This window comes from Vanrija pseudolonga, chromosome 2 (genome assembly GCF_020906515.1).
Source record: "Vanrija pseudolonga chromosome 2, complete sequence".
Lineage (NCBI taxonomy): Eukaryota > Fungi > Basidiomycota > Tremellomycetes > Trichosporonales > Trichosporonaceae > Vanrija > Vanrija pseudolonga.
Window position 1 is genome coordinate 4,094,185 of NC_085850.1, and position 22,334 is coordinate 4,116,518.

Here is a 22,334-nt window from a genome sequence, read left to right on the forward strand (position 1 = left end):
AAAGCTGATAGCCGGCGACTTGGCGTGAACCGTCAGTCGCAATGACAAGGCCGAGCTGGCTTGTACCCCACAACATCGACCTCATGGTCCTGCGGAGGTCTCTCACACGCACACTACACACCACAGCACGCACCATGACACGCACACCGAGCCTCACGCCCGCGTCCAAGCGCGCGATCGACGCGCTGCTCGAGGCCGCCGTCACGAGCCGCGAGGTCAACGCGCCGACGGCTGTCGTCGCGACCGCTGACGAGATCCTGTACTTTAGCGCGAGGGGGGAGCGGGTGTATGGCAAGCCTGAGCTCGGGACAATCGACGACCAGACTGGTGAGGCGAGGCAGGGCTGGTGATGGCCTGCAGTAGCTGACACGTCTGTCCCAGTGCTCCAGCTCTTCTCGTGCACAAAGCTCATCACGTCCGTCGCCGTCCTGCAGCTCGTCGACGCAGGCAAGCTCACCCTCGACGACCCGGCAGTGGTGGACAAGTACCTCCCCGACCTGACCTCGCAGCCCATCCTGCAAAAGTGGACCAAGGACGACCCGCCTCAGCCGGTCCTCGTGCCGCGGCGCAACCCCATCACGGTGCGGCAGCTCCTCTCGCACACAGGAGGGGTGGGGTACCCTTTCCTGTCACCCGAGCTCCAGCGCTACCTCGATGCCAACGGCATCCCCTACTTTATGAAGACGGACGGCGGCACGCGCGCGTTCAAGGTTCCTCTCATCGCGGAGCCGGGCACGCGGTGGGCCTACGGGCTGAGCCTCGACTGGGCAGGCATCCTCGTCGAGCGGGTAACAGGCCTGAAACTCGACGCGTACTTCAAGCAGCACATTTTCGACCCCCTCGGCCTCAAGCTCGACTTCTACGCGACCCCCGAGCAGAGGAAGCGGTGGCAGGCGCCCACTGTCCGGCCCAAGAGCCTCAAGGGCAAGCTCGTCGTCTGGCGCGGACTGCGTGACCTACCCTCGCGGGACCAGCCTATCGCGCAGCTCGCCGGCGGCGCGGGCATCGTCGGCACAGCAAAGGACTACGTTGGGTTCTTGCAGGGCGTCCTGCGGTCGCGCGACGGCAGGGGCATCATCTCGCCTGCGGGCTACGCCGAGCTGTTCAAGAGCAGCCTGCCGGCCTCCACCACGCCGGAGGGGGAGCAGATGCGCAACGACCTCAGGGTGATGTGCACGTTCTTGAGCTTTGTCGACGACGCCATGCTCGAGGATAACGGCCTCGACCATAGCGTCGGCCTCGTGATCAACACTTCTGACAGCGCGTGGGGCCGCAAGGCCGGCAGCGGGACGTGGGGCGGCGCCGCGAAGACGGACTACTGGATCGACCCGACATCAGGCATCATCGTGAGTGGTGTGTAACGGGGATTGAGCTGACGCCCAGGCCTACTGCGGGGTCCAGATCAACACTGATACCCCCGACCTCCCCTTCCACGAGCTGCACCAGAAGTTTGAGCGGGCAGTGTACGACGGCCTGCAGATCAAGTCTACATTATAGCACTGATATGGAAGCTTAACAACATGTCCATGCTGCCACTCAGTGGAGCTGAGGGATGTGGGGGAAGGGGGAGGGGCGACTGATCACATCAAGTGGTCACTGGGTAACACGGCACAGCTTGAGCGCCTGCGAGCATTCTCAGAGCAACGCCGCCACGGCGGCAGCACAGAGAACAAAACGCGCCGCCACCCTGTTGGCTCTTGCGTCGCCTCCCTTGGTGCTCGACGCCGTTGGCTTGGCGGATGAAGTGCCCGTACCAGCGGGCCGAGTATACGAGTACGTGACAGGCGCGACCGGCGCGCCGGCCTCAGGCTTGAGGCGCGCGAACCCAACGGCTGCAGGGCCGTCTGGCCCAGTGAACCGGTACGACGAGTACACGTTCTTGAGGAACGACGATCCGAGGTATATGGCCGGTGTGTGCCCCGCAGCGGGCTGCACGTTGTCCGGGATGGGCTGCAGCGTGCCGAACACCCACAGGGGGCTAGGAGCCGCCTGCGAGCGCTGCGCCTTGAAGCGGTTCACGAGGTCCCACGCGCTTAGGGTCTGGTAGACAAAGTCGGCGTCGGCCATGGGGTAGCTCTGGCCGCCGAGCACGAGCTGGAACAGGGTCGACGCGGGGTTGTTGGCCGGCGCGTTGGCGTTGCTGATGTTGATCGCCAAGGCAGGAAACACCCACGAGTACGATCCGGAAGGGTAGCTGATCTTGAAGCTGTGCTCGATGTGTGAATAGAACTCGTCCACCCAGCTTGGGGGCGCTAGGATGAAAAGCGAGCCCGCGTTCGGCACCGCGAGGGGGCTAGCTTCGCCCTCGACCGAGCGGAGGGCCTTGCCCTGTACGAGGAGGCCATCGAGGGGGACTGCCCATACTGGCGCTGGGCTGTTGAGGTTGAGGAGGGGGACGTAGTTGATCTTGGAGGCGATGACACTGGTGTCGGCGCCACTGCGGAGGGGGAGGGTCAGCAAGACGAAGGCAATTGTCGAACGTGGCACCTACCCTAGCGTCAGAGAACCTCCTGGCCCCTTGGCCGCAGACAACAACGTGTCGTTGACCGTCTTGCGCGTCCGCGCCATGTACAGCCCAAACGACTTGTCCGTCCACCCCTTGGACAGGTAATACAGCAATGGCAGGCTAAAGTTACCCGGGGGCGCAGTGGCGGCTCCGAGGCCCACGACGCCGGACGCGTTCAACGACGTTTCGATCACGCCCTGTGCGATGTTGATGGCCGGGAACTGCTCTAGTGGGGGAGGGTTAGCCCCCAGCCTCTCCTGCTACTGAGACGCACCAAAGTCAAAGTTGGCCCCCTGGCCCCCGACGACGACAATGTCCGAGCCGGTACTCAGCGACCCCGACTTGAAGGGTATCACGTCCTTCCCCGCGCGCCACGTCGAGCTCTTGGACGGATCGTACACATTGAGTCCGTTACAGTTGTTATTGCTGCACGAAGCGGTGCTGAACACGACGACGCTGGAGGTCGCAAAGTCGAGGACGAGGTTGAACGCCTGCGGGGGAGTCCTCGGTGTCAGCGGAGCCATGGCGACTGGCTAGCTTACCCGATATACACGGTCACGGTGTACTCGGTGTCGGCTCCCCAGGATGTGATTCTGGATGATCAGGCCTGCCCCGCACGGAAGTCGGCTCATCTCACGGTAGTGTGATGAAATCTCGCTTGGGTAGCTGCTCGTGGCGACGGTTGTGCGTCGCTCCCGGGTGGTTGGACTCAGCGGCGACGAGGGCGGCGAGCACCACTACCGCGAACGCACGCAGAAAGGCCATACTGATGAGTTGGAAGTATGTCTTTGAGAGACGCGCCGGGTAGGTTTGAATGTGCACGAGACGAGGTGCTTGGTTGCTTGGTGGGCGGGCCCGTTCGTTCGTTCGTTCCCCCTCCTTGCATCGTGCACCCCTCGCCACCGCCGGGCTCCGCCATCCAAGTCGTCGGGAGAACAAAGGTGCAACCAGCACGAGTGTTTACCTGGTATCCCCCCTTTGCAAGACAAAAGGTAGTAATCAACAAATCGGCCATGGCCAGGTCGGGTAGGTGCTGCTGGGAATCAACGCCACTGCACGGTCCGTGTCGACACTGGTCTGTCGTACTCGCGAGGGTGTATGTATTTGGCAGTGGCTTCCCACCTGAAACGCCCCGGCCTGCCTCACGCCTTGCGGCATTGGCGTAGCCTATGCCTGGAGAAGACAGCCCTCACGGCTCACGCTTCAATGTCGCGAGATCCTGGAGCCAGTCACGGCGTTCGAGCACAGTGGCGAACTATGCCAAGCCTCGGGGACTGGGGGACGGGCCGACATGTGTTCGGCAACGGTTGTGCATCCAACCACCCGCAGCGACCCGACGCACTCTGAATCAGTGACGTGCTCGCCTTGTTTGTATGTGGCGGGTGTCCTTCGACTGACAGGTTCAGTGCATGCAGACAACGGATGGCGTGCATGGCCTGGTGGTGAGGCTTTGTGCGAAAGGATGATGGCCTTCGACTCGACGCCACATGCCGCACTCCGCCACGACACACTCTCCGGTTTTTGTCAGTTTCAGCCACACCGGCGACGTCACGCAGACAAACAAACAATACTCATAGACATGCAGCCGGCATTAATATCTCCTTTGGTCCTTTAGATGGGGCAGGTCCACACCACAACTCTCCTCCCAGATCGGGTAGCTGGACACAAACGCGCCATTGTCCTTGCCTCTGCCGTGCTGACTGCCAACGGACGCTCAGACAGCAATCCAAACAGCAACAGCGGCAGCGACAAGGCCGAATATCACATTCGCGCGCTTGGTCGCCCCTTTGCTGGCCTTGGCTGTGGACGACGGCGTCGCCTGCGCACCCGAAGGACTCGACGGCTGCACGTCGCTGATGTTCCGTGGCGTGCCAGGGCCCATGACCACTGGAGCTCCAGCGTCGTACGTCAGGTGCCCGAACCCGACCGAGTCCGGGCTGAACCTGTACGCCGTGTAGACGTTACGCAGGAAACTAAGCCCGAGCCCGAAGCCAATCGGCAGCCCACGCGGCCAAGGCTCGAGCTCTTGCACGCCGCCAATGACCCAGAGCGGCGCCGCGGCTGCCTGGGCCTGCGTCGCGCCCCATCTGCTGATGAGCTCGGACGGCGTGATGAGCTTGATGGCAAAGTCGACGTCGGCAACGGGGTACGCCTTGCCGCCGAGGATGATCTCGAGGCCGATACTCGCCTTGGGCGTGGTGCCGTTCGTGTCGGTGCCGATGCCGATCGAGGACGCGGGGAAGACCCACGCGTTGGCGGACCACACGGTCGAGTTCCACCCCGACTTTAGGAGCAGCGCGCCAGGCACGTGCGAGTACAGCTCCCCGACGACGGCGTGCGTCCCGATGATGGCCTGCCCCACCATGTCGGGGAAGGCGACGAGTGGCTGCGTCTGCACGGCGCGCACGGGCACGCCGGCAATGTTGATGCCGTCCAGAGGCACCGCCCAGACCTGGTACGAGTGGGAGATGTTGACAACGGGGAGGAAGGAGATGTTGGACGCGAGCACGCTGTTGTCCACCCCGCCGAGGGTGAGGATGCCGCCTGGGATCTCGGTGTTGGCGAAGATGTTGTCGTTGAACGAGTAGCGCGTGCGGTCGAGCTTGACACCGTATACCTTGTCTGTCCAGTTCTGCGCCAGGTTGTACAGGAGCGGGTTGTGGTGGCTCCCGTTGGCGGGGGTGGGGCCCATGCCGAGGTTGCCCGAGACGGTGAGGTTGGGCGGGAGGACGAAGCCCTTCGGCAGATCCGCGTAGACAGTGGTGTTGACGGCGCCTGTAAGTGTGAGGCGATGCCTGTCAGCCGTGTGCGGCGGCATCCACCTCGTGGTGCACAATACCCACCAAACGTATAGTTTGTGTTCTGGCCAGGCAGGAGCCACACCCCGACCACATCAGTGCCGACGTCCCCCGACCCAGCGATGGGGTTGACATCGGACGGCACCCACGTCGTGCTCTTGTTCACCTCGAAGGTCATGTACCCGGCGCAGGTGAGGCACGTGTTCTCAAAGACGTAAGTGTTGATCAGGGTGGAGTCGAGGACGAGGTCGAGCATTTGGTACGGGGTGCTGTTGTAAGCTGTGGCAACATCGTGATGCTTACCCAAACGTGATGGGGACCGAGTACACCGCGTCGGCACCCCAAGCTGCGATACTGCACACAGGTCAGCGTGTGGTCAGAGGAGAGCCTACTCACCCCGTTCTCTGGGAATCGCGCTTGCCGAGGCCGTAGTCGTGCTCATCGTCATATCGGAGCTTGTGGCGGAGTGGGAGGTGAACGGGCTCGGCGAGCGCCGAGCTGGCGAGGAGGTAGGGGACGAGCAGCGCGGCAGCGGCGGCGTGCATCTGTGGGTGGTCGTGAGATGAGAGTCAGAAGAGTTGGGAGTCAGACATGAGATCAGTTGCAGCAGCATTGTTTTTATGCTGGTGGCAAGTAGTGGCTCGAGCGTCGACCAACACGGCTGTTGTTTTAAGGTTGGGCGTGGCGGCGTCATTGTCGCCACTGCGTCGAGCCACCGATCACGAGTCCGGAGATCTAGCTTACACGGATAGATACAACTTGTACTGTATACAGATGCCTGTTGCTGCGAGGTCGGCTGCAGACCACTTGTCTATGCGTTGTTGTTGCTGCGAGGCTGGGTTGGGAGTATACTGTTGCGGTCTATGTATAGTTGAGCTTCAAGGAGGCGAGGTAGGCAACCTCGAGTTGCGGAGGATGCGGTTGGAGTGGGTGCGACGTTCGGAGGGGCAGAGAGAGGTGGGTGGCGGCTTGCCGACAATCGTTCCCAGTAGGAGTCTACACGAGATGCTTGATCGGATGCTGGAATACCCGCGCACGCGGTGCTCTCTTCGCCTACGCACCAACCGTGCACCGAAAGCAAAGACCGCAAGCAGCGCAATAGCAGCGAGCATGGTGCCGCGGTGGGCGGCGGCGGCGAGTTGGGGCGGCCAGTGGTCGAGCCCTCCGCCAATGAGGCCCAGCACCGAGACGCCGTGATGGCCCGCGTCTGCGTCTGCGCTCAGGCGGACGAAGCCCACGCTTGGGGGGTGTGCCCGGAAGACGGTATACACGTTCTTCAAGAACGCGTCGCCGAGGATCCAGTCGTCGCTAGGCTGTCAGCTTGCTTTGGCTGGTGCCAGTTTACAATACTCACCCGTCATTGAGACGTACGGCGCCCTCGCACCAGCGGTCGACGCCGTCGTTGTCAACGGCCACGCCGAACGCGCGCAGCTCTGCCGGAGTGTATGTTGCGATGGCTAGGTCGGTCCTGTCGACGGGGTACGACTGACCGCCGAGACGCAAGGCCACGTCGAGGGCCGCGTCGCATGGGAAGAGGGGCACGGCGCGGTGCAAGAACGCGCCGGGGATCGCGGCGTAGAATGCCTCGAACGCGTCGCGGGGGGCAAGGATATGCGACGTGCCCGTGTCGACTGATGCGCGGGCGTTGGTGGGCAGGTTGTGGCCCTGCACGCTGACGCTGTCGAGCGTCACGGCCCAGTCGTGCGCCGATACGAGGGGGAGGTAGTTGATCTCTCCCGATACGGCGGCGCGGTCGACGCCGCCAAAGGTGATGGCGCCGCCGGACGCGGCACCGCGCCGGCCGAGATGTACCCCGAACAGCGGCTCCGGCCACGCCGGCACGCTCTGGAGCCAGAGCGGGTCCTCGTCCTCGTCGTCGTAGGGCAGCCCGAGGCCCAGCAGGCCAGAGAGGGTGGTGTTGGCCGCCTTCCACTCGCTCGTGGCGTTCACCATGCCTTTGGTGGGGTGAGCGCAGCCCCAAGGTATGTAGGTCACGTACCAAACGACCCGACGCCACCGAGGAGGCCCACGACGTCGGTCACGATCTCGCCCGACGCACTCCCCTCGCCGTACTCTGCGTCAAAGGCCTGCCCGCTCCGCACAGCTCTCGAAGAGTCGTATAGTGGCACGTTGGCGCACTCTGCCGCCTCGGCGCACTCGGACAGGACCCACAGGTCCGGCGAGCCCGTGTCGACGACCACGTCGAGCTGCTGCCCGCCGACGGACAGGCGGAGGGAGTACTGCTCGTCGCCGACCGTCTCCCACCGGCGCAGGGGATACGTCGTGGCCACTGGGCTACTGCCGCCCGGTGGGGGTGGTGGCATCGCTGCCGCTGTTACCGCCGCCGCCATGGCGGCTGGAGCGAGAGCTGGAAGACGCATGGTGGAAGAGGCGCGCGCGTGCAATGTGGTGGTATGTCGAGGACGACGCCTCGTCGCCGGCGTGCTGAGAGGCACCGGTGTGTTTGTCGCCGCTGTGGTCGTGTTGTTCGTGTCCAACTCACGGGGCGTCGCCGTGACGCTTGTGTCAAAGTCGCGCGGTGTAGCTGTCGAGGACGAAGTGGAAGAGTACACCAGGTCGCTCGAGCTCGGGAGCATGCCCCGCCGCTCGAGGCCCGCCTTGACGCTGTCGAGGAGGACAAACTGGCAGCACATGCTGCTGCGAGGAGGCACAGGAGAGGCAGTGGGCGCAGTGCGGTGCGCAGGTCGCAGACAGCCTCGTATCTGGGGCCTTTATGAAAAGCGACGTACATGCCATGCCGCCAGACGACATGCTGTCGTCATCGAGCAGCAAGCACCTGCTCCTCGGCTGTCCCGCTGCTGCCACATGGCCCACCCATGGCGAGTTAAGCATGTTTACTGCCGCTCAAGCGAGGTCTGGACTCGTGCAGCAACTATGAATAGATGCTGGGCATGCTGCTGGGAGCTTGGGAGTTGTGGGGGCGAGGTATGGGGTGCTGCTGCGTGTGGTGTACAGTGTGCAAATGCCGGAGCTGCTGCGTCGCTTGCACACAACGGCCACGGGCATGCTGCGGCTGTAGGCGGTGAACGCTGCTGCTGCGTGCAGTGTCGTCCGCAGATCACCTACTGCGCACTTCTCTTGGTGGCAGTTGGCGCCTATCCCCTCCCTTGCGCGTGCATTCACGGCGATGCATTCATTCTTCTACTACCGTCCTAAGACGCATAACCATGCCCCCCTAGAACTCGACCTCAAGCTTGCCCTGCACCGTCGCGCCGACGCTGCGCACGTCAAGCGCGTACGAGCCGGCACCGACAATGCCCTGCAGCTCGCCGCTGGCAGTCTCGGGCTCAACCACCCAGTCGGCGGTGAGCTTGCCGTCCGCGACGCGGCCGCGCTCGCGGAGCACGACATCGCCCTTCTTGCCTGCGATGGTGCCGGCGAAGACGAGCTGGCCGTCTGGAAGCGAGGCGCGTCAGCGCCGAGCGGTGTGTGTGGTCGTGGAGCGGAGTCAAGCCTTCCCCCTGCCTTCCCTCTGCCTTCCCCCTCCCATCCCCTCGAGGAAGGTGGTGGCCCACCCACCCACCCTCGAGCAAGCTCGGAGTTGAGGAGGCCCATCCACCCACCCTGCTGGCGCGAGCAACACATCGCCCGCCCACCCACCCCTACGCGCTGCGCGCGAGAAGTCTATGCCACCACCCACCCCTCCACCGCTCCGCCTCCCCCCACCCTTTACCCGGCTCCGCCTCCCCTTTGTTTCACTCACCGTACCAGTACGAGTCCTTGTTGCCCTTGACCGGGTGGAAAGTGACAATGTACGCGCCGGTGCCCTTGCCGTTGACGTCGGGGCCAGAGAAGGCGTACTCGGCCGACGCGGTGCCGGTCGTGATGCCGGGCGTCTGCTCGTCGGTTTCGGCGGTCCACGCGACGTTCTGGAAGGGCACGGTGACTAGCAGAGCGCGCGTCAGCGCGTGCTGCGCGAGCGAGGCACGGAGCGAGCAGGCATCCATCCATCCGGTGGAGTCTGGCGCCGTCAAACTCACGGTTGAGGACTTTGGACGACATGATGCTGCTGTGGGGGCTGTGGATGGTGGGACGCTGGGAACTGTGCCGCGGCAGCTGCCTTTATACGTCACCACGGCCGACCCCAGCGCAACGCTGCCAGCGCTGCTGCATTGCGCTAGCTCGCGTGCTGTCGTGCTGTTGGCTGCTCTCCTGCTCGCCATTCAACAGCGTGGGAAATGGACTGGAAAGTGCCACGCCCGTGTTGGCTGGCTGGCGAGTGACGACAGGCGTGGTGACGTGGGCCATATGGTCTCCGCCGAGATCGGCGCCGGGGCTCCCGACGCTCATCGTGATTCCGGCGGAGCTGCGGATGGCGATGGGCGATGGGGTCGGGTCGAGGCGAAGTCAGTCGCGATGGATGTCGTGCAGTGCGCGACTCGGCGTGCTGCATGATGTACGCGCCTTATTGTATCACGCGACTCGGCGTGCACGATCAGGTGGGCGGGGTGCAGTGCAGTGATGGCCACACAGCCTGCGATGTAGCTCGTCGGGCACTGATGGCTCGCACAGGATCGCTGGCAAGCTACCACGGTCATGGCTTGCTTTCCGTGGCCCGTCTCCGCTCGGCCTCTGCTGCTCATTCATCGTCTGCCCATCGCGTGGTGCAATGTACTCTGCCAGCGTGCGGGGTGACACTCTGTGCGTCGGGTCGCGCGTCGCTCGCTCGACTCTGCGCACGTTCATCGGCACCGCAGGCGGCACAGCGCCTGATCAAGGAGGCGATGGTGCTAGCGGCGGCAGTGAATCAATCCGCAGCGGCCATTCCTCGACGCCGCTGTGCCGCTGTTTCACTCAACCCCGTGCATCGATTGCTCGGGCCGCCTACAGCAGTGCAGCCCACCTACATATCTCGTCGACGTCGACCTCGGCACACTGCAACCCCCCAACCACACACAATGCCCGACCTCCGCCCCATCTGGAAACGCATAGCGACCGCGCTCGTAGCGCAGCAGGAGCACATGGACTTTGTGCGTTGTCGCTCCCCTGCCGGCCGGAGCAGGCCCGCTGACCCTTGCTTGCGCAGATGGTCGGACCGGTCGCTGACGGCGCCGCGCGCCAGGCCCGCGCGTGGTCCCTCTGGTCCGCGGCGTGGGTTACGCACAACGAGGGCGACGGGTCCAGGGGGTACGCTACGCGCATGTTTTTGCGCCATGCCATCGGGCAGGGGTTTGACATCGACGAGATTTCGCAGGAGGATGAGGTTGCGCGGAAGTGGAAGGATGAGGCTTATGTGGTGGGTTTGGTGGTCTGGTCCGGTCTGGGATGGGGTGGCGCTGACGCTTTGCAGCTCGAGGATGAGGCAGTGGGTACAGGCCGGGACGAGGGCCTCACGGCTGCTGGCGACGCTGACACACCCAGGCCGCCGCCGTCGCGGCCAACGAGTTCGACACGTCCCCCGACGCCATGTCCCGCGACGCGCAGGTACGCATGCTCGGCAACATCATCATGGGGCAGATGGGCGAGCTGTTCCGCGCCAAGGGGGAAGCGTTCGCGGGTGGCATGTAGGCGTGGCAGAGCAAGAGGAGTGGCCCGGCAACGACAGGGGAGGAAGCAACGAGCAAGTAGTAACGATTCAAGCTCATGATGCAGTACAACGCGTCTCGTGTTCTAGTGTACAGTGCTCCTTTTGCCGCCCTACAACCGCGCCTGCGCCTCCTCCTCGCCGCGCGTCCACTCGCCCGCCTCCACCGTGGCCAAGAACCGCGCGAACGCGTCGGCCAGCTCACCCGGCTTCTCCTGCACGGCCATGTGCCCCGCGTCCGGGATGACCTCGTTGCGTGACAGCTCCGGGCGCCACACGAGCTCGTTGGCGTTCTCCTCGCCGACCATCCACACGGGGTCGCCGGCCATCACGAACGCGGTGGGGCAGCGGACGTGGGGCAGCGCGTCCCATCCGCGCTGGGGGCTCTCGCCGTTCGAGAAGCACGCGGCCTCGCACCACCCGGGCGTGGCGAGCGTCACTGGCCCCTCTGGGTCGGCCGTGGCGGGCACGAGCGAGTGGCTCAGCCACAGGGCGAACACGTCGTCTGACCAGGACTTGAAGAGCGGCGAGTTGCGGTTCGCCTCGGCGGCGGCAGCGCGAGAAGGCCACGTATCGCGCCGCTTGAGCGCGCCGAGCGTGAACGGCCACCCCTTTGCGGGGTTGTTGACGAGCACGGGGATCGTCATCGGCTCGATGAGGAAGAGCGCGTCAAAGAGCTGCGGGTACGCCGCGGCGGCCTGCACGAGCGCGTTGCCGCCAAAGCTGTGCCCTACGCCGATCACGCGGCGCGGCTGCGCTGAGCTGCGCCACGGGACATGCTCTGGCGCCGCCCTGTCCGACAGCGGCGCGACGTGCTTGACAAAGTTGGCCACGTCGCGCGCCGTGTCCTCCCACGCGAGCGCGGCGCCGAGCACCCCGTCGTTGAGCGTCACGCTGTCCCCGTGGTGCACGTCGTCGAGGAACCAGATGTCGTCGATGGGCGGGAGGGCCGTCGGGGTCGCAAGTGGTGCGGGGGTGCCGAACTGCGTTGTCGGGTCGGATGAGCGGTTGAGGAGCGCTGTCGCCATGGGGTGGAAGTGCTGCGGGGTGTGTCAGCCGCGAAGCGGCGAAGCCGCGAGATGCCGTCAGGACTGAAGCAAAGTGCTCTGCCCGCCGCGCTCCGCTCGCAGCTCCACTCACCTCCTTCTGGAACCCGTTCGCATGCAAAAACACAAGCGTGACGCCCTCCGCGTCGTCGGTACTCTCCGTCCGGCGCCAGCGCTCGGCCGCGATCCACTGCGGCGCGGTGGACAGGGCCTCGGGCTCGACCTCGCCGGCGTCGCTCACGTCCCACGGGCGCGCGTCGGCCCTAGTCCGCACCGCACTATCCCTCTCCCGCTTGATGCGTGCCGTGCGCTCCTCCTTGCTCTCTGTGGCGGCGACAGTCTCCTCCGAGAACGGCTTCGAGCTCCGCGACAGGTCGCCAGAGCTCTCGACCAGCGCGCGCGGGTACGCCGCCGGCAGGGCGTGCAGGCTGCGCTCGTACCCTCTCGGCAGGGGAGCCAGCGGCTCGGTGCGCGGGTACGCGGGCGGCTGGGACGCGCGTGGCGGCAAGAGGGGGAAGCGCGCGCCGCCGTGCGCGCCGTGAGGGGGGAACACTGGCGACGGGTGCGCCGAGGTCCTCGTCCAGGGCGGGTAGGTCGTCATGCCCCGCCGTGTGGTGTAGCGCATCGTGCTGGCTGCGATGGTGTGGACACGGGTGCGGGTTAGGTGCTGCTGGAGTGTGAGCATTGTGTGTCCGCTACGTCGTGAGAGAGCGAGCTTGGTGGGTTAAAGTGACGAGATGAGTGTTCGTTCGGTCTGTGAGCACGTCAGGACCGAGGAGATGTGGGGGGTTGTCGTTGTGGCTCGCTCGGCAACTAGCTAGCATCAGCGGTGCCGGTCCGACACGGACCGGATCTGCACAAGAGCGAGCCACCACAGTCATGGTCTAATCGCGGCCGCAACGAGCCGCGGGTCACATTGTATGCATCTACGCCAGGACAGGACAGCCTCGACATCTATGCGCCCACTCCTCGCCCATCCCTTATCACAATGCGTGTTTCTGTGCACTGGGCCGTGCGTCTGGACCCACTCACACGGAGACGCCGAGGGCGCGCCCAGACTACCGCTCATTCTCCGCTCCCGCCCTTCTCCCCCGCCCGTCCACACACAGTGAACAAGTCATTACATTGCAAGTATAATACGACACGTGTATGATTTCTTGGCTACAAGTGGACTGGGTATGGTGCCACTGCGCTGGCTTACAGCGCCGAGACGAGGGCACCGACCGCGGCGAGGACTAAAGCCGAAGCGCCAACCTCGACCTTGGACGCCGCCGACTTGCCGCCAGATCCGCTACTAGATCCGCTGCCAGTGCCAGTCGATCCAGCGCCGCTCGATCCGGTCGCAGCCGCGCCGCCGCCCGAGCCAGTGTTGGCCGCGCCGTTGGGGCCAAACGTGTTGTTCGCCGACGACGAGAGGGGCGCAAAGCCGATGGCTGGCGGGTCGTAGCGGTACGCAGTGTACACGTTCTTGATGAACGCGTCGCCAATGAGGAAGGGGGGCTGCGAGCTGCTACGTCCGGTCGACTGGCCAACCAGCGCACCCTGGCACCACTGCTTGTGGTTGCCGCTCAGGCGAGTTCCGGAAGCAGCCTGGAGCTGATCTGTGGGCCACGTCGACGCCACGAGGTCGGTCGCCGCGACATAGTACGTCTGGCCGCCAAACGTAAAGCCAAGGCCAAAGTTGGGGATCGTGTCGCAGGGGTAGAAGGGCATGCCGCCGATCATCGTGGCGCCAGAGACCGAGCTCCAGAAGTTGTCGGCAATCTGCGTGGGGACGTACATGAGGGTAGTACCCGTGTCGATGATGGCGAGCGACTTGGACGACGACGACGAAAAGAAGCCCGAGGTCGAGTCGGTGTTGATCTTCTGTCCAAAGGCGACCATACCGTCGAGGGGAACTTGCCAATACGTCTGCTCCACCACGCCAGTCGGCAGCGAGACGTAGTTAAGCTGGCCGGTGAAGAGGGACGTGTCGACACCGCCAAGCGTGATCGAGCCGCCGTTCTGGATCAGCTGGGTAGGGATGCCGTTGGGCGTCGAGCCGTCGAGCGTAGCGGTCTCGCGCGCGAGCCAGATGCCAAACTGCTTGTCGGACCAGCTGGGGGCGAGGTTCTCCCAGAAGGGCACGGGGCCGGTACCGACCGCCGTCCAGCCCATGCCGATCAGGCCGGCGATGTCGGTGCCGGCGTTGTTCCACTGGTCGACCTGGTCGACGAGGCCTGGGGCGGTCAGCCTGTGTTCGTGGGTGTGGCAGGATAGCTCGAGCGAAGGAAGCTGCAAGCTTTGACCACCCCCCCGGCCCTCGCCCCACATCGCCCCTCCGCAAGGCCCACTACTCACCCAACAGCTGCGAGTTCCTCGTCGCGCCAGCAAACGTGACCGAGTCGGAGCCCCAAACACCCGAGCTCGAGCCCTGGCCATACTGGATAGAGTAGATGCTGCCGTTCTTCTGGTAGCTGCTCGACTTGGTGGGGTCGTAGAGCGGGATGCCGCCGCATTCAGTGGCGTTGGGGCAAGCCGTGAGGAGCCACAGGTCGCCCGAGCCCGTGTCGACGACCACGTCAAACTCTTGCGCCGGGGTGCTGGATACGTCAGCGGGGTGGGTGCGTGGGGTGGGAAGTGGGAGCCGAGCGCCGAGCAGGTACCTACCCGACGGAGATCTTGGCGGTGTACTGCGCGTCACGGCCCCAGTCGTAGATCCTGCGTGGTCAGCAATGGTCATGGGGGTGTGGGTTGTGGTGAGGGGAGCGGGACGGGGAGGGCAGGGTGGTGGGGTGGTTTGGCCGTGGAGGTGGGATTGTGTTGGGTGACGCCTCGGCTTGCTGAGCACAGCGGTGGCGATCATGTCGCGACGACGACGGCGGCGGCGGCGAGGACCGACGGCGTCGCCACGGCCGTGCTCGCCAGCTGCGCCCGCCGCGACCGCCATGGCTACCTTGCCGCGGTTACTGCGGCGCACCGCCCCGCCGCCGACGACGTCGCCCTCGCCCCAGGTCGCCGCAACCTTCTCTGCGGTGGGGGCCTCGCGTCCGTCGTCGGCAGCGTCGGGCGAGGCGAGGTGGCCACCACGAGCATGCTCGTCCGCCTCCGTCGCTACCGCTTGCGCCCCACTTGCACCATGAGGAGGGAGGTGGCCCACCCACCCGCCCTCGAGGAAGGCGAGGAAGGTCGCCCACCCACCCCCCCCCCCGCTGGCGCGAGCAAGACTCTGCCCGCCCACCCACCCCTATCCTCGCTGCGCGAGGAAGAAGTTATGCCACCACCCACCCCTCCACCCCTCCGCCTCCCCCTACCATCACCGCTCCGCCTCCCCCAACCCTCAGGCCGACTCACTGAGCTGAACCAACCGCACGACGCGCCAGTCCCTCCTCGACCCGCATCTCGCGGTCCTCAATCTCGCGTCGAAGCAGCTCCTGCTCCTCCTCACTCTGGAAGCGGGCATATTTCGCGCGGCCGGCGAGCGCCTGTCGCTGGCCCCAGGCGAAGCGTACGGCCGGATCGGGCGAGTAGCGTGCCGAGCGGGCGAGGTTGTTGGTGAGGTGGATCGTGTCGACTGCCGACGAGACGGCGCCGGTGGTGGCGAGGGCCACGGCGGCGAGGGCTAAGGGGAGCATTGGGTGGTAGTGTAGGGAGAGTAGAGGAGTATGGAGAAGAGTCAGGAAGGAAGAGTAGTGTTGGTTGGTGTTGACGCTGACGCTGACGCTGTCTGGCAAGTCTCGACCCCGCTAGCGACTTTTGAAGCTACACCCAAACCAGTCACTGTGCCGCGCAGATCCACCCTGACATTTAAACTCTCTCTCTGCTCATGGTCGTCGTCGCTCGCTCACCGCCAGCGACGTACGTCGTCGTCGTCGTCACCGCACAGTGTGCAGTGCCTGAACCGACACTTTTGCTGCTGCGCTGTGCAAAGCCATGCAAAGCACCTGCACATTGCTTGCTTGCTCATCTGCAAAGCTGCAAAGCAGTGCACCGCGCTTTACACGACAGTCACGACGTCCCGCCGCAGTCGATCACCCGTTGCCGCCACGAGCTAAGAATACTCTGTGCCAAGGGACGTGGCGTCGAGTCACCGCGGCCTGGCAAAGTCACAGTCACAGTCACAGCCCGTAGCCCGACACATTCAGGGCGCGGTCGCACCCAAAAGCCGAAGCGAAGCGACACCAAACGGTGACGCCGACGCGGCCCGCAACAGGTGTTGACGTCAATGACCCGCGCCACGGCTACAATGCGGGTTAAGCATGCAGCAGCACCACGGCACGGGCTGGGATGGTGACTGCCTGCATGCCATTGAGGCTGCTACATGCTGATGCAACAACGCTACTGCTTTGGATATTTGGATGTTGTCTTCGCCAACACTGCAGAGAAGCGGAAGACGTCCACCAGTAGCACTGCACTGTGCGCACAGGCTACCGTTCGTACGGACGGATCTGGGCACACCAAACTGCGATGACACACGCAGTCGGGCGACCGCGGCGCAGGGGTGGCGGCGCGAGCTGACGCCGGGGGTGACTGTGCCGTGCCGCTGGCGGCGGACGCCGTCCACTGCTGCAGCAGCAGCAGCAGCAGCACGGCCACCGCGCAGCGCAGTGCTCAGATGACTCCAGGCTGCGCGGCGCGTTGGCAGCTGGCCGCTGGCTGGCTCCAATATCCAACCCCACCCACCCGCCTCCTTACGCCTTCTGCGCGCCGGGGGGCAACACGGCGCCGACGACGGTCCAGCGGCTCACCTTGCCCTTTGCTGGGCGTGGCACGGCGCGCTCCCACTCCTCGTCGGAGAAGTATGCGTCGAGGGCGGAGCGGGGGCTCGCTCCCTTCTCCTTGTCCTTCGTTGCCTTCTCGCCGCCTTTCTTCTCTGTGCCCCACCCTCCTTCCCTCCCCTCCCCACCCTCACCAGAGGTAGACCCCTCCCCTTCCTCCGCGAGCGCCAAATACGCCCCCGCGACCCCCCGATCAACCTCCTTACTAACCACCTGGAACCGTTTCAGCGCCCTCTGTCGCCTCCGCTCCGCGCCGTCCTCGTCGTCGCCCTCGTCGCTCGTACCTGTGACGGTTCGTCGGCTGATGACGATCTCGACCCGCGTGCGCAGGATGGCAGGGTTGGCGTACAGTGCCGCGTGGGGGAGGTTGTTGAGCGCTAGGAGGGCGTGCGGCTGGGGCGTGGGTCAGCTTGGTCGCGAGGAGGAGCGCTACGAGGAAGAGCGACTCACGTCCGTGGCGTACTTCCGCGCTATGGACTGTAATGTGTCGCCTCTTGACACGAGGTGCTTGATCTCCACGACGCGTTGCTCGGCTTGGGCTTCGGCAACCGCCGGGGCTTGAGGTTGTGGAGGCCGGGATGTCGGCTCGTCCAGCGGCGTCGCCGTCGCCTTCTCCCCCTCCCCCTCCCCCTCGTCGTCGCTATCCTCGAGCACGAACACCTCCTCCACCCTCCGGGCGTCCTCTTCCCGCCTCGCAGCACCCCGCGCAACCTCAGCGGCCCCGTCGCGCGTCCGCACGTCGCCGCACCGCAGGCAGGGGCTATACGCCTTCAGGCGCGGGTTACGCGCCACGCATGCGCCGCAGATGGGCACGTTGCAGCATGCTGGGGTGTACCGCTCTTCCGTGGGCCGTAGTTCTGAAGAGCAGGTCTGGCAGTAAGTCGGTGCGGTGGCCATTGGAGGTGTTGATGGTTGCGAGTGAGGTGGTGGAGGAAGGTTGCGTCATGAAGTCCTTCTGGGTGGCAACTGCCCTGAACCTGAGCCATCCTCATTGCTCGCCTCTCCGCCCTCACTGCGCTCGTGCGGCTCGGCTTACTATCCACATGCATATAATACAACACTGCTACACGTCTAAGCCTTGGCCTTGCGCGCCAGGCTGCCCAGTGCCTGCCCGAACCCGGTAAGGCGGCTCCGTGTCGACCGCCCGGCACCACCACCACCTGCCCCACCGCCACCGCTGCTGCCAAAGTCCCAGCCAGGAACGCGGGGCCCGTCGCCCTCGTCCAAGTCGCGCGGGGCGGGGTCAACAACAATGCCAGCCTCGATAAGACGCATGCGTAGGGTCGATGCCTGGGTCACGGCGTTGGCCTTGGCGCCGACGCCGAGAGCACTGCGGAACGCGTCGGCGCGCGCGTCCTTGTCCTTGATTGTGAGGATGCGGTCGATGAGGTCGATTTTGACCTTGAGGTCGCCTGCTTCGGCCAGGGAGGCCACCTCGGCGAGAATTTCGTCCTCGCTCGACCCGAACGCCTGCGCCATGGCGCTAATGCGCACCGAGGAGAACGGCGTGATGTACTGCTTGATTGCGCGCGTGCGGATGAGTGACACGAGGCGGGCCGTGTGGGGGGCGAGGAGGGGGTTGAGGAGAAGGTACGGCTGGTGGGTTAGCAAAGATGAAGCGTAAATCACCCACCTCAGCCTTGCGCAAGATGACAATCGCCTCGCCGTAGCGCGCGTCGACGAACGCGCGGACCAGGTCCAGCACCCAGCCCTGCGAGTCGTCGACCGCAGAGTGGAAGCTTGCACGGTCGAGAAGCACGCGGCGGAGGTGCTCGCGCGAGCCAGTCGCCAGGGCACAGATGGCCGAGACCAGGGCAGTGTCGGCCGTCGAGATGGCCTGGCCCTCCCACTCCTGGAGCCCGCCTTCCTCATTCACCTCACCCAGCTCTCTAGCAGCACGGGCATAGTCGTTGTGGCTGAGCGCGAGGACAGCCTTGGCGACACGGATCTTGACGCCGACGGCGCGGCGCACAGCCTGGCTGCGCGCCTGGATCTCGCGGTTCTGCGCCACCTGCATCGTCGTCATGGTCGCGCTTGCCTGCTGCGAGCTGCCGGTCACGGGTGGGTGGAGGCGGTCGAGCGAGGCCTCGACCTTGGTAACGTTGCCTGCCAGAGGCCCGGACTCGTTGAACGCGAGAGCGGCCTGGCGTTAGCTATGGGAGCAGTGGTGCAGCTCACCTCGATGATGCCCAGACCCAGCTCGACGTGGTGCGCCGGGCCGCTCGAGTACTCTCGGATGTGCTGGAACGTCTTCTGCGCCGTGGGGAAGGAGCCCGTCTTGAGGGCAAGGTGCGCAAGGGAGAGGTACGTGAGCTGGTCGTGAGTTGGTATCTCGCCTGTACGCCGTGCCCAACTCACCCTGATACTCTCTTTGATGAGGTTGCTGAGATACCCGCTGAGCTCCACCTCGAGCTTGGCCTTGTCGGCCTCGGCGGCCGAGCGGACCTTTTCGACCCACGCGCCGTCTGGGCGCCCCTCGCTCTCGCCCTTCTTGCCGTACGCCGAGTCAATGTCCATCGGCTCGTCGGTAGACGGCGCGTCGACGGCGTCCGCACGCTCGGGGTGCGCCGAGGCGTCGACCTGGCGCACAGCGCGGAGGTACGACTCTGCGTCCCACGTCTCGGCCTTGAGCAGCGCGATGGCGCGCAGAGCGGCAGCACGTGCGAGCTCCAGTGCGCGTGGGGACGGAGAGGTGGCAGTGAAGACGAGGTTCGGGATCGCGAGGTAGCGCGTTATGAGGGCGCGGCCTGGGGTGGGCGGTCAGCGCCGAGGAAGGAAGGTGGCCGCGACACGACACGTACCCTTGTATGTGCTGGCAAAGGCATCCCAGTTGAAGGTTGCTGGGTCGAGCTGGTCGAGGACCTCGATTGAGATCTTTGGCACGTCGGCGCTCGTCTCTGACACCTCTGCCATGTTGGGAGAGATGGGGTGTGAGGTGAACAGAGAGGTTGTTTACGGTCAAGACGTGTTCGTCGTTGCCGTGTTCGTCGTTGAGCGAGTGACATCAGCGAGGGTGAGTGTGGGTGGAGGCGGAAGCAATTGGGTATGGTCGCGTGGCAAACTTAGGCGCGGTTCGAAACCAGGCATTAGAGCACGCCTAATAACGCGCCTAATCACAGACCTCAGGCTCGTGCCTTCCGCCTTTCCGTCGCTATCCTGCCTTGCGGTCTCGGGAAAACAGGCCAGTGGCCAGTGGATTCTACGTGACTAAAAAACCGAGCAGCACAACGCTCGCTGCCTGTCTGCCGCGGCACTCGCGGCATCCAGGCTTCATGCATATTCCAACCCCATGAAATGCAGAGATAGGCGAGGGAAGTGGTCCGCGACGTGACCCAAGACAAGTGACCAGAGGGTACAGTGTAAGCGGGCGGGTGTACGAGGCGAGTAGCCGGGAGGTCGAGCATCTTGGCCCCCCAGCCCCTCCCTATTGCGTGCTGTGACGAGTCTGTTATAATTCCAGAAAAGCCAGCAGCAGCATCCCACTCGAGATTGATTTTGTCCGTCCAACCGATCCCACCCCACCACACACACACTCATCTGATACGCACACCACTCCAAAGGAACCCGATTTGGTCCCGCTCCGTCACTCACCCCCCCACCCACCCATCCACTCGTTGCTGCTGCTGGCCTTTGACACGCCGCGCCCCTCACCCGCGCACCCCCCTCCGACGCCCTCTCTCCCTCTCCCTGTTACACCCCTCTTAACCCTCCACGTTTATGTCTTTTTCCGCCCTTCGTCGTCTATCCACAACCGTCTCACACCTAAACCCGATTAAAATGGCCACGGCAGAGTACACCACCCGCTCGGTTGGCCCCGCCAACACGCTCGAGCACCGCGTCTACCTCGAGAAGGACGGCAAGGTCATCTCGCCTTTCCAGTGAGTCGACTCGGGGCTGGGGAGGCGGAGCCGGGTGGAGGGGTGGGGGGTGGCATACATTCTCGCGCGCAGCGCGTAGGGGTGGGCGGGCGGGCGACTTCTTGATCGCGCAGCGATCATAGGGGTGGGCGGGTGGGCGATGTCTTGCTTGCGACAGCAGGGAGGGTGGGCGGCCGGGCGGGCGATCTTCCTCGCGAGCAAAGCTCGACGGTGGGCAGGCGGACGATACTCGTCGCGAACCTGCTTGAGGCTGCGCGGGCGGGCGAGTCACTCAACTGCGAGCGGAGTGAAGAGCGGTGGTGGTGGTGACTGGCGACCTTCTTCGAGGGTGGTTGGACAGGCGACTCGGCCACCTTCCTTGCCTTCCTCCACCTTCCTCGCCCCTCGCTCGCATCTTGTCGGGTTGGCACGCAGCGACGCGCGACGCGCGAGATGGTGCATCGCTGGCAGTAGCGTCACCACCGCCTTCCCCCCACACCCGTAGTGCACACACCCCTCGGCGGCGCTCCTCGCGCCGCGCCGACCTGACGCCTTCGGGTTTCACGGCCTTGCCCTTGTCGATCCCTTCCGATAACACCCACTAACCCACCCAGCGACATCCCCCTCTACGCCGATGACTCGCAGACCATCCTCAACTTCGTCGTCGAGGTCCCCCGCTGGACCAACGCCAAGATGGAGATCTCCAAGGAGGAGGCCTTCAACCCCATCAAGCAGGGTGGGTGACTTTACGCCGTTGACACGCAGCGCTAACCCACGCCGCAGACACCAAGAAGGGCAAGCTCCGCTACGTCCGCAACTGCTTCCCCCACCACGGCTACATCTGGAACTACGGTGCCTTCCCCCAGACCTGGGAGGACCCCAACCAGAAGCACCCCGAGACGGCTGCCAACGGTGACAACGACCCGCTCGACGTCTGCGAGATCGGTGAGGCTGTCGGCTACGTCGGCCAGGTCAAGCAGGTCAAGGTCCTCGGCATCATGGCTCTCCTTGACGAGGGCGAGACCGACTGGAAGGTGATCGTCGTTGACGTCAACGACCCCCTTGCCGCCCGCCTCAACGACATTGAGGACGTTGAGCGCCACCTCCCCGGCCTTGTCCGTGCCACCAACGAGTGGTTCCGCATCTACAAGATCCCTGACGGCAAGCCCGAGAACGTCTTCGCCTTCTCCGGCGAGGCCAAGCCCAAGAAGTAGTAAGTGTGGTGGAGAGCGGGATTTGTGATAATCCGCGGGACAATCCGCTGACCCTTGCCCAGCGCTCAGGAGATCATCCTCGAGACCCACGAGGCCTGGAAGAAGCTCGTCAAGGGCGAGTCCCCCGCCGGCGACATCTCGCTTGCCAACACCACCCTCTCCGGCTCGGCTGGCCTCGTTGGTGTCCAGGACGCCAAGTACGCCGCCATCCCCCCCAACGCTCCCCAGCCCCCTGCCCCGATCGACCCCTCGGTTTCCAAGTCGTTCTTCATCTCGTCGGGCTCGGCTTAAGCGTGAGCGAGTCAGCAGCATAAAGTGTAGCGTGCTCTTGTTAGGAGAGCACTGATGCATTCTGTGAGATAGGCTTCGGCTTGTTGCCTGTGGAGGGTTGTGGTCTTGATTCTTGGGTCGTCGGGTAGACTACCGCGTATACGGTCCGTCGCCAAGCCGCACACCTCCCACAATACACGCCCCACTCGGCGACCTAACTTATCGCAGGCACATGCACAGCACACGTGCAGCAGCGCCCTTCCCATCCCCCCACCAACCCACATGCACACGACCGCCCTCGCGGCCCGAGATAGCGTCGTCGCTGGGTGGGGTGGACACTG

At 64.7% G+C, this 22,334-nt stretch overlaps 8 protein-coding genes across 9 annotated transcripts; 3 read left to right on the plus strand and 5 right to left on the minus strand.

The window, feature by feature from the left end:
- Window positions 1-123: 123 nt before the first annotated feature.
- Window positions 124-1,497, plus strand: lovD_1 (Acyltransferase LovD; the record flags this gene model as incomplete). Its single annotated transcript, XM_062769859.1, has 3 exons — window positions 124-327; window positions 382-1,346; window positions 1,384-1,497. Exons 1-3 carry the CDS (start codon window positions 135-137, stop codon window positions 1,495-1,497), a joined length of 1,272 nt encoding a protein of 423 aa, XP_062625843.1. The 5' UTR covers window positions 124-134.
- Window positions 1,498-1,635: 138 nt separating this feature from the next.
- LOC62_02G003328 (uncharacterized protein) lies at window positions 1,636-3,030 on the minus strand (the record flags this gene model as incomplete). Its single annotated transcript, XM_062769860.1, has 3 exons — window positions 1,636-2,422; window positions 2,492-2,732; window positions 2,781-3,030. The coding sequence occupies 3 exons, from the start codon at window positions 3,028-3,030 to the stop codon at window positions 1,636-1,638; spliced, it is 1,278 nt and encodes a 425-aa protein (XP_062625844.1).
- Window positions 3,031-4,220: 1,190 nt separating this feature from the next.
- Window positions 4,221-5,873, minus strand: PAG1_0 (Pregnancy-associated glycoprotein 1; the record flags this gene model as incomplete). The annotated part of the gene is made up of 4 exons (XM_062769861.1): window positions 5,701-5,873; window positions 5,608-5,658; window positions 5,350-5,573; window positions 4,221-5,281 (listed from the first exon to the last, which is right to left on the minus strand). Exons 1-4 carry the CDS (start codon window positions 5,847-5,849, stop codon window positions 4,221-4,223), a joined length of 1,485 nt encoding a protein of 494 aa, XP_062625845.1. The 5' UTR covers window positions 5,850-5,873.
- A 427-nt stretch (window positions 5,874-6,300) lies between these two features.
- Window positions 6,301-15,569, minus strand: PAG_0 (the record flags this gene model as incomplete). Of its 2 annotated transcripts, XM_062769863.1 has the most annotated exons (9): window positions 8,438-8,721; window positions 9,029-9,211; window positions 9,306-9,334; window positions 10,967-11,889; window positions 11,990-12,470; window positions 13,097-14,114; window positions 14,236-14,477; window positions 14,545-14,595; window positions 15,229-15,569. In XM_062769863.1, the coding sequence occupies 9 exons, from the start codon at window positions 15,507-15,509 to the stop codon at window positions 8,501-8,503; spliced, it is 3,429 nt and encodes a 1,142-aa protein (XP_062625847.1). The 2 variants fall into 2 exon arrangements, with proteins under 2 accessions (XP_062625846.1, XP_062625847.1); XM_062769864.1 differs by lacking the exons at window positions 9,029-9,211; window positions 9,306-9,334; window positions 10,967-11,889; ... (3 more) ...; window positions 14,545-14,595; window positions 15,229-15,569 and adding exons at window positions 6,301-6,324; window positions 6,366-6,612; window positions 6,659-7,259; window positions 7,304-7,962 and having other exon boundaries at window positions 8,449-8,462.
- On the plus strand, window positions 10,224-10,833 carry LOC62_02G003330 (uncharacterized protein; the record flags this gene model as incomplete). The annotated part of the gene is made up of 4 exons (XM_062769862.1): window positions 10,224-10,295; window positions 10,352-10,561; window positions 10,616-10,630; window positions 10,687-10,833. The coding sequence occupies 4 exons, from the start codon at window positions 10,224-10,226 to the stop codon at window positions 10,831-10,833; spliced, it is 444 nt and encodes a 147-aa protein (XP_062625848.1).
- Window positions 15,570-16,565: 996 nt separating the features above from the next.
- On the minus strand, window positions 16,566-17,549 carry LOC62_02G003332 (uncharacterized protein; the record flags this gene model as incomplete). The annotated part of the gene is made up of 2 exons (XM_062769865.1): window positions 16,566-17,045; window positions 17,103-17,549. 2 exons carry the CDS (start codon window positions 17,547-17,549, stop codon window positions 16,566-16,568), a joined length of 927 nt encoding a protein of 308 aa, XP_062625849.1.
- Window positions 17,550-17,678: 129 nt separating this feature from the next.
- Window positions 17,679-19,613, minus strand: CSN1b (COP9 signalosome complex subunit 1b). The gene is made up of 5 exons (XM_062769866.1): window positions 19,454-19,613; window positions 19,011-19,399; window positions 18,831-18,965; window positions 18,286-18,795; window positions 17,679-18,248 (listed from the first exon to the last, which is right to left on the minus strand). The coding sequence occupies exons 1-5, from the start codon at window positions 19,563-19,565 to the stop codon at window positions 17,724-17,726; spliced, it is 1,671 nt and encodes a 556-aa protein (XP_062625850.1). The 5' UTR covers window positions 19,566-19,613; the 3' UTR covers window positions 17,679-17,723.
- A 608-nt stretch (window positions 19,614-20,221) lies between these two features.
- Window positions 20,222-22,087, plus strand: ipp1 (Inorganic pyrophosphatase). The gene is made up of 4 exons (XM_062769867.1): window positions 20,222-20,530; window positions 21,124-21,245; window positions 21,293-21,722; window positions 21,786-22,087. Exons 1-4 carry the CDS (start codon window positions 20,370-20,372, stop codon window positions 22,012-22,014), a joined length of 942 nt encoding a protein of 313 aa, XP_062625851.1. The 5' UTR covers window positions 20,222-20,369; the 3' UTR covers window positions 22,015-22,087.
- Window positions 22,088-22,334: the final 247 nt, after the last annotated feature.

Bases quoted from the DNA above. Each gene is read 5' to 3' on its own strand.
- CSN1b (XM_062769866.1), bottom strand. From the start codon at position 19,565: ATGGCAGAGGTGTCAGAGACGAGCGCCGACGTGCCAAAGATCTCAATC. The intron at 19,400-19,453 runs GTACGTGTCGTG...CGCCCACCCCAG, and splicing joins CTTTGCCAGCACATACAAGG to GCCGCGCCCTCATAACGCGC. The intron at 18,249-18,285 runs GTGGGTGATTTA...CTAACCCACCAG, and splicing joins TCATCTTGCGCAAGGCTGAG to CCGTACCTTCTCCTCAACCC.
- ipp1 (XM_062769867.1), top strand. From the start codon at position 20,370: ATGTCTTTTTCCGCCCTTCGTCGTCTATCCACAACCGTCTCACACCTA. The intron at 20,531-21,123 runs GTGAGTCGACTC...TAACCCACCCAG, and splicing joins AAGGTCATCTCGCCTTTCCA to CGACATCCCCCTCTACGCCG. The intron at 21,246-21,292 runs GTGGGTGACTTT...CCCACGCCGCAG, and splicing joins CTTCAACCCCATCAAGCAGG to ACACCAAGAAGGGCAAGCTC.